This window comes from Ovis aries, chromosome 19 (genome assembly GCF_016772045.2).
Source record: "Ovis aries strain OAR_USU_Benz2616 breed Rambouillet chromosome 19, ARS-UI_Ramb_v3.0, whole genome shotgun sequence".
Classification (NCBI taxonomy): domain Eukaryota; kingdom Metazoa; phylum Chordata; class Mammalia; order Artiodactyla; family Bovidae; genus Ovis; species Ovis aries.
In genome coordinates, this window is record NC_056072.1 from 15314119 (window position 1) to 15323730 (window position 9612).

The 9612-nt window shown below is 44.7% G+C and overlaps 1 protein-coding gene across 12 annotated transcripts in view; it reads right to left on the reverse strand.

Moving 5' to 3' along the window:
- The window catches only part of ANO10 (anoctamin 10), a 214391-nt gene that overhangs the window by 16006 nt on the left and 188773 nt on the right, over positions 1–9612 (reverse strand). For 7 of the 12 annotated variants that reach the window (XM_042235904.2, XM_042235906.2, XM_042235903.2 and 4 more), the window contains one exon: positions 4233–8838. The exons of the other annotated variants lie outside the window; for them this stretch is intronic. In XM_042235904.2, the coding sequence (XP_042091838.1) occupies positions 8602–8838 (237 nt within the window). In that variant the 3' untranslated portion in view covers positions 4233–8601. Of the gene's footprint in view, positions 1–4232; positions 8839–9612 lie in introns of those variants that run through there. 12 annotated transcript variants of the gene reach the window in all.

Genomic DNA, 9612 nt, shown 5'->3' on the forward strand with positions numbered 1-9612 from the left:
CTCCGGTCGGTGGTAATCAAGGGTCTAGGGGTCCTGGCCACAGAGGAGGGAGGCGGTCACTTTACTCTCTCCTCTTCTGACTACTCAGCCTCTCAAATGAATCCTTTTGAATGACTTTTAAGTTTATTTTTAAAATACAAAAATAGATAGAAACCTGCTGTATAACACAGGGAACTCTACTTAATACTCAGCAATGACCCATATGGGAAAAGAGTCTAAAAAATAGAGTGGATATATATATATATGTATAACTGACTCACTTTGCTGTACACCTGAAACCAAGAGAACACTGCTGAACAACCACACTCCAATAAAATTAAAAAAAAAAAAAAACAGAATAAAAGGGCCAGTAGAAGAGGTGGGATGATTTGCTTATTTTGGCAATAGGTATCGATGCATAAGTGCTAGTACTGGTTTGTTTTTTTCTCTGTATCTTGCTAAGTAATAAAAAAAATGTTGGCCTGATTAATCATAAAAAAATACATGTGTATAGTTTAAAAGACTCAGGCATTAAGGGAAAAATACTGTGAAAAAAATTCACCCCATCTTGTGCCCCAGTCCCTCACCTTAGAGACAATTTCTTAATAATTACCACTTTCATGATCATTCTTTCAAAAGTTCTCCCCCACACCAGAAAAAAAAATTGTCAGCATATGTTACTATTGAAATATCTGTCTCCTTGTTTTTAATACAAAGTGCAGCATAAAATACCCTATTTTGCATTTTGCAAAATAAATCTTGGGATGGCCTGATAACAGGAGTTGCAGAAAGTTCTTATTCTTTTGACTGTCTGCAAGAACTCTAGTGTATGGACAGGACAATTCACTTAACCAGTCTCCCCAAACCAGGATATTTAGGTTACAGCCATGTGGGTGTCCTTATGAACATATGCGCACAGTGTTGGTCGCTCAGTCGTGTCCGACTCTGCGGCCTCATGGACTATAGCCCGCCAGGCTCCTCTGTCCATGGGATTCTCCAGGCAAGAATACTGGAGTGGGTTGCCTAGCCCTCCTCCAATATGCATATATCTGGGACATAAATCCCTAGAAGTCTTCTCAGGCTACTAAACACCCTAGTTTCTCTCATTAAACAAAGCTCTCCCCTTCACCTCATATCCAAATGCTGACACTGTAGGTAGTGCCCCCCTTTCCTGCCACACTTAGTCACGTGTCTATCCTGATTGTTTTCTCTCACTTCCCAACCACTCCAAGTAGCTCCCAGTTCTGTGAACTCACTGCAGCAGTCCCACTGAGGTCACCCTTGCGTGCCATACCGCTCAATCCAGGGGCATGCCCTGACCTTCATCTAGTGTTTTCACAGCCGCATCTGACATGGTGCAACTACCCTCTTCCTAACACTTCTGCCCTTGACTCTGAGACATGACAGCTCACCTGGCCTCCTGGCCTCCCACATCTCAATCCGGTCTTCTTCTGGCCTGCCTTCAAGAGCTGGCATTCTCAAAACTCAATTCTAGGCCCTCTCTTCATTCTAGATCAGCGCTGTCCAACAGAACTCTCACTGAGGATAGCAATGTTTTATTAAGCACTCCATGTGGTCAATGCAACTGAGGACCTGAGTTTTTTAAATCTGATTTAATATGAACCAATTTAAATGTCAGTAGCCACTGTTTATGAAATTAAAAGACATTTGCTCCTTGGAAGAAAAGCTATGACAAGCCTAGACAGCATATTAAAAAGGAGACATTACTTTGCTGACAAATATCCATCTAGTCAAAGCTATGGTTTTCCCAGTAGTCATGTATGGATGTTGAGAACTGGACCATAAAGAAGGCTGAGCACTGAGGAATTGATTTCAAACTGAGGTGTTGGAGAAGATTCTTGAGAATCCCTTGGACTGCAAGGTGACCAAACCAGTCAATTCTAAGGGAAATCAACCCTGAATACTCATTGGAAGAACTGATGTTGAAGCTGAAGCTCCAATACTTTGGCCAAAGACCCTGATGCTGGGAAAGATCGAGGGCAGGAGGAGAAGGGGATGACAGAGGATGAGATGGTTGGAGGGCATCACTGACTCAATGGACATGAGCTTGAGCAAGCTCTGGGAGTTGGTGAAGGACAGGGAAGCCTGGCATGCTGCAGTCCATGAGGCTGCAAGAGTCCGACATGACTGAGCAACTGAACAAGCCACTGGTGGCTAGAGGCTACCATGGACAGCGCAGTTTGACATGCTCTCCCTAAGAGAGATCACGCACACCATGGCCTCAGCTATTGGCTCCGGGCAGAGCACACACACACAGCTCTATCTCCAGCCTGGATTTTCCCCTAAACTCATGTAACACACATAACCAAAGTCCACTTGAGGGCTTCCTTTGGATGGTACTAAACTGACAGATTAAATTCAAGATCCTCTTCTGAAGCTAGGTTAGCTTCCCAATTAGGGAAATGCATGGATAAAGGAGTCTGGTTGACTCCATCCCCTAGTCATTCCTCAGCTTGGTCTACCTCTCCACATCTTGACTCCCTTCCCATGAACCCACCATGGAAACTGGTGGAACATGCTCTTTACTGGACCACTGGTAGCCTCTCTGGCTCCACCTCCCAGTCTGCCCTCTATGATGTACATAATGTAACTAAGAAGATGCTCAGGCCCCTGCAGTGGCTTCCTGTCCTTTGGGGATAAGTGGGGAGTCCACTGTGCAAGGTTCAATGCTGCCAACCACTGGCCAGCTCTCGGTGGCCCTCCGCCCCTCCCTGCAGCCACCCTGGGCTTCTGTCTTCTGCAGTTACCCTGAGGGGAAGATACCATTTCTTGCTGATCCTTTTCCTTGTTTTCGACACCACCTTCTCTAACTCTGGGATGCAAACAAACAAAACCCCTCTGTTAGTCACACCATGAAGATTCCCGAAGAGCCTGCTCCTGAGTCCATGTCCCTTCCATACCAATGCACAACCGGAAGGGACTGTGCTGGTTGGCCCTTCACCCGCCCTCTTGCCAGTTGGGCAGCAAAGTCTGCTTAGACATGCCCAGTCAGAGGGAGGGCACCCCTCATAAAGCAGAGCCTTCCTCCCCCTCCCAGGGCTAGCTCACGCTGATAGTTAGAAAGGTCTCCTTTATAACTTTCCACATCTGCCCCATCACCCCTTCTGGCCTGATCCCAGGTCCCCCTGTTGGAGTCATAACAGAAACAACAAAAGTGAGAGCGGCTGCCACTACCACGCGCCTGCACCGCCAGCCTCGCGACCTCTCCACGAGCTGGTACTATCACTGCCGCTAGTTGCGAACACAAGAATCTAAAATGCAGAGCGACCAGCGATCCTTCCCCAGGATCAGAGCATTCTGATGGCTCCTGAACTCTTCCATGTCTTTCCTGCAGTGCCTGGAATTTAACGACACTCTGGTCCTTGCCACGCCAAGTGTGGTCCAAGGAGCAGCAGCAGCAGCTTCACCTAGAAGCCTGTCCGGACACAGAATCTGGGGGCTTATTCCCAGACCAGCTGGATCAGAATCTGCATTTTAACAAGATTTAGAGCTGGAGAGCACTAGTCTTGGTGTGCCCAGGACACACTGGAATGTACACTTACTAATTCACTAGATCAATGACCAATCACAAACACCCACTATTTGTGCCTGGCACCATATAGGCGCCAGGATCCTCTCAGCCCTTCACAGCTGAGCTTGTGTCCAGCAGAGAGATGGGAGGCTAAGGGAGGGAGTAAGTGTCAGGCAGGAGTGTGGTGGGGGAAACAAGGTGTCAATGGGCCCGGGGGGCCATGTGTCAGGGAGGACTGAAGGAGCTTGCACCTGATCAAGTGTTACATGAAGGAAGGAACTGGCTGGGCTGTCACTGAGATGGGCTGTCTGAGCAACGGGAGGGTGACACCAAAGAATGAAGGTGGCAGAGAAATCCAGGGAAAGAGAGTGGGCAGGAGACAGGGATGGGCCCAGGAGGCCTTGAGGTCAAACCCCCTTGTCCTGGAAATTATTCTCTTCCTGCAGCCTCTGGTTATGTAATTTTCTCTGGCCACCTCACCTCTAGCTTATTTGAACTTGCAGCTAAGGAGACAGGCCTGCTTTTCCACATGTACTTGATCTGGTCAGATTTTTTTTCGGCCTGTACTTTTGTGATTGATTTTTTTCTTTTAAAGCAAGACCTTCAGTTGATCCTGATTAACTTTTAACTTGTCCTTTTTGGCCATCATCACTGAAGCCTGCTATGATCTTTTTGATCGCCTTCATCCAGCACATCCCCCCAACTTTTCCCCCATCTTTCCTTTTTATCTTTGTTTCTTACAGCTCCCTTTGGCTCTGCATTTTCCTAATACTCAGAGCTTCTGGCAGACTTTAATCTATCAGAGGAAACTACAGGCCAATATCCCTGATGAACACACACACAAATATCCTCAATAAAACACTAGCAAACTGAACTCAACAATACATTAAAAGGATCATACACTGTGATCAAGTGGGCTTTATTCTAGGGATTCTTAAACATATACAAGTCAGTCAATGTGATACAACATATTAACAAACTGAGAATAAAAACCATATGGTCCTCTCTATAGACAGAGAAAAAGCTTTTAACAAAATGCAACACCCATTTATGATAAAAACTCTACAGAAAGTAGGCATAGAGGGGACCTATCTCAACATAAAAAGGTCATCTATGACAAATCCACAGCTAACGTCATTCTTAACAGTGAAAAGCTGAAAGCCTTTCCTCTAAGATCAGGAACAAGACAAAAATGTCTATTTTGCCATTTTTATTCAACATAGTTTTGGAAGACCTAGCCTTGGCAATCAAAGAAGAGAGAAAAAAACAAGAGGAATCCAAATTGGAAAGCAAGTAAAGCTGTTAGCATCTGCAGATGACATGGTACTAAACAGAGAGAATTCCAAAGATGCTGCCAGAAAACTACTGGAGCATCACTGAATCCAGTAAAGTTGCAGGATACAAAGTTAATACACAAATTTCTTGCATTTCTATACACTAACAACACAAGCTCAGAAAGAGAAATTAAGGAAACAATCCCATTTACCATCACATCAAAAATAACAAAATATCTAGGAATAAACCTATCTAAGGAGGCAATAGACCCATAGTCTGAAAACTGTTTAAGACACTGATGAAAAAAATCGCAGATGATACAAACAGATGGAAAGATACACCACGTTCTTAGACTGGAATAATCAGTATTCTCAAAATGACTATTTTACCCAAGGCAATCTACAGATTCAGTGTAATCCCTATCAAATTACCAATGGCATTTTTCACAGAACTAGAACAAAAAATTGTACAATTTGTATGGAAACAACAACAACCCCTCAGTAGCCAAAACAATCTTGAGAAAAAAAAATGAAGCTGGAGGAATCAGGCTCCCTGACTTCAGACTACACTACAAAAACTACAGTCATTAAAACAGTATGATACTGGAGCAAAAACAGAAATATGTGTCACTGAAACAGGACAGAAAGCTCAGAAATAAACACACGGACCTATGATCAATTAATTTATGACAAAGAAGGCAAGAATATACAATGGAGAGTAAGGGGTGCTGGAAAAACTGGACAACTACATGTAAAAGAATGAAATGAGAACATTCTCAAACACCGTTCACAGAAATAAACTCAAAATGGATTAAAGACCCAAATATAAGGCCACATTCTATAAAACTCTTATAGAAGAATATCATCAGAACACTCTTTGACATAAATTGCAGCAATAGATTTTTGGATCCATCTTCTACAGTAATATAAACAAAAACAAAAATAAACAAATGGAACCTAATTAAACTTAAGTTTTTGCACAGCAAAGGAAATCATGAACAAAATGACAACCCACAGAATGGAAGAAAATATTTGCAAATGATGTGACCAAGGGATTAATCTCCAAAATATACAAACAGCTCATGCAGCTCAATATCAAAAACACAAACCACCCAATCAAAAAATGGGCCAAAGGTCTAAATAGACATTTTTCCAAAAAAGACATAGGGATGTCCAGAAAGCACATGAAAAGAAGCTCAGCATCACTAATCATTAGAGAAATGAAAATCAAAACTACAATGAGGTATCACTTCACACCAGTCAGACTGGTAATCATCAGAAAGTCTACAAACAATAAATGCTGGAGAGGGTGTAGAGAAGAGGGAACCATCCTGCACTGCTGGGGGGAATGCAAACTGGTAACAGCCACGGTGGAAAACAGTATAGAGGTCCCTTAACAGATGACCGAAAACAGAGCTGCCACATGATCTGGCAGTCCCACTCCTGGGCCTATATCCAGAGAAAACTATAACTGGAAAAAATCCACGCACCCCCGTTTTCACTGCAGCACTATTTACAACAGCCAGTACATGGACGCAATCTAGATGCTCGTTAACCGAGCAGTGGAGAAAGAAGACATGGACACACACACACAGGATGGAATATTACTCAGCCGTAAGAAAGAATGGAATAATGCCGTTTGCAACAACTGAGACGGCTCCAAATGATGATCATACAAAGTGAGGTAAGTCAAAGACAAATATCACATGATATCACTCACATGTGAAATCTAAAAAAAAACGATACAAATGAACTTACGAAACAGGTAAGTCTGTGAAGATAAGTAAACATAAGCAAGTCTGTTATTCATCTCACAGACTTATTTAACTAACAGATAAGACTCACAGGACACATGTACACCCATGCCTGATTCATGTCAATTTATGGCAAAAACCACAATATTGTAAAGTAATTAGCCTCCAATTAAAAAAAAAAAGACTCACAGACTTCAAAAACAAACTTATGGGAGTTCCCTGGTGGCCCAGTGGTTAAGAATCCGCCTGCCAATGTAGGGGACACAGGTTTGACCCCTGGTCCAGAACTAAGAACCCACATACCTCAGGGCAACTAAACCTGTGCACCGAAACTGCTGAGCCCATGCACTCCAAATACTGTAGCCTGCACGCCCTAGAGTCCACACTCTGCAACAAGAGAAGCCATCACGAGAAGCCCGCACTAGAGAGCAGCCCCTGCTCGCTGCAATAGAGAAAAGCCTGCGTGCAGCAACAAAGACCAGTGCAGCCAAAAACAAATGAACAAATTTATGGTCACCAAAGGGGAAATGTGGGAGAGGGTGATAAATTAGGAGTTTAAGATAAACAAGCATACTACTTTACATAATCAATAAGGTCCTACTATATAGCATAGGCAACTCTGTTCACTATTCTGTAAAAACCTGTATGGGAAAAGAATCTGGAAAAGAATGGATATAGGTATAACTGATATACTCTGCTAAAAGCCTGAAACTAACATAGCTTTATAAATCAACTCTAAAATAACATAAACCTTTAATCTATCAAAACAAGGTGCCTTCCCTTCTACTGCTGCTCAGCATTGTCCCTTCCCAGCCAGTCTTCTTCCTTCCTACCAGAGCCTGTCTTTCCCTTTAGAACCTGAAGATGCCAGGTGCTTCCAGTCTCCCCATTGGTCAGGGCATGAACCAGTAACTGAATTCTGGCCAGTGGGGCTTGAGGATGAGTCTGCTGGAGGACTTTTGGGTAACGTTTTCGTCCTTAATATAAAGAGGCTCTGAAGAGCAGCACCATTTTCTCCCTTGCCTTTGGATGCGGGTGTGAAGCCTTGATGCCTGGAGCTGTGGCAGCTGCCCTGCGACCATGAGGAAAGTCAATGCCCTGAGGGTGGCTGGACTGGAAGATGGAGAAGGCTTCCCTAGTTCCTTAATGATGTCACTGGCTGTTCCCAAAACCCTGGGCCAGACTCACTTAGGGATCTACTGTTGTATTACACTTTGAATCCATTTAATAATATTTATTATTTATAAATAATATTTATTCTTTATATGGGAACAAACCAGAAATATCCCAGGTTATGAAAGTTCCAAAATCTCATCATTCTTACATTCTCCTGTAAATTACTGGGCACTTTCTCAACTAAATGTGTCATCTCTACTGTTTATAATTCCACCTCATCTGAAGGCTCTGTCTGGGCATGTTTTTCTCCCTTAAATTATAATATACAGTTCTCTTAATTGCACCAGTCAATTTTCTGACTAGTTCATTCTTCTGGTGTATGTTGAGGTACTGTCTATGGTTCTTAGTTACACTATATTTTATATATTTCATACTGTGATATTTAAAGGTTTGTTCAGAAATCCAAATAACATTCTTTGACATTCCAGGCAGCTATTATTTCCCTTTCTCTTTGGTTACAAGCTCTTAACCTCTCTCTGCACAGGGAAGCAGTTCTAGGCCCCTCTCTGCACACAGGGCTCCAACACAGTCCAGAAGCACCTTGAGGCCCTTCCTGTGAGCTGACCCCGGTGGCCCATCTCACTCTGCCCCACAACATAGCCCACCTCAGGCGTCCCCAAGTCCCCCTCGGCCCAGTGAGTGTGCCCCGGCTCTGGTCTCTGCTCCCTCGTCCATTTTCAGGTCTCCTTCTTCCTCGTCTGCTCTCATCGGTGAAGCAACCTGGCCATCGCCTCGGTCCTCTCTCCACCGCACTGTTCTGCTCTGCACACAAGCCAGCGCCAAGCTGGCAGAGACAGGACCCTCCTGCGGGAGCTAAGGTGTGGACGCACAGGCATGACAACTGCTTTTTCAATCACACTTCATTTTCACAAGAATCAGGGGGAGTTTAGGGTGACGGGCAGGGTGACAGGTGTTGGCGGATTTGCTTCTGCATCTTGGAAACACATGCCAAAGAGACTACATCCTTCCCACTTGGCAGTGCGGGCCTTATGCTCACGTCCTCTGGTCCCACTTGGGCCAGTGGCCTGTGTGGTCCGTACCAGGCATCCTCTGATGAGGCTGACGCTTCTTTTCTTGCTCCTGGGCCCAGCGTGCTGTTGCCTCTCAAGCCGGCCAGAATCTCCTGCCATGGGAACAGCATCTGCTGTAAATACTCTACCAGTAGCTCTGCATTTTTCCTTTTCCCTTGTGTCAAATTCTTCCACCCTCACCTCTTGACTCTAAGCCTCCTCGGGATACTTGTTTTCCTGGCTTCCTTCTTGAATTTTTCCATCCTGCACAGGAATGTTTAATCCCTTCTGAAATGTTAGAGCCTCGACCTTCTCTTCTAACAAGGAGATCAGTGAGAATTTATAGGAAACAATCACCTTTCACTTGCATGCACGTTCCACACGTGATGGGACTTGTTCTCAGGCTGGCCAGGAGACCCAGAAGCGTCCCTGTCACTCGGCACACCTGAGTGAAGAGGGGCTCACTGAGGGCCACTGGTGCTGGTGTAGGGGCACGTGGCCTCCCCTTCTCTAAGTCTCACCAGGCTTCCCGCTTCACAGGTGGGGTAACTGTGCTGAGGTCACACGTCTGCAGCTAATGAGCTTAGCAGGCTATAACGCAGGGCTGCCCAGCACCAAACCACTACTTTCCCAGTCCCCTCCATTCCCACATTTTCTGTCACTCAAGGGAAGTACACATTTCTCTGAGACTTTTCCTAAAAACAGTTGTTTTGATTTCAGGAAACTGCGGTTTTTCTAGACTTGTCTGCCACTCTATTTCTGCTCCTACCCTGTGGAGCAGGGCACGGGCTGTGTAGCTCAACTCTGACACAGCACATTTCCAGCTCTGAGTAACCATCAGTGTTCCAGAGCACTCCCCCAACCCAACACCAGATCATCTTCCAGAA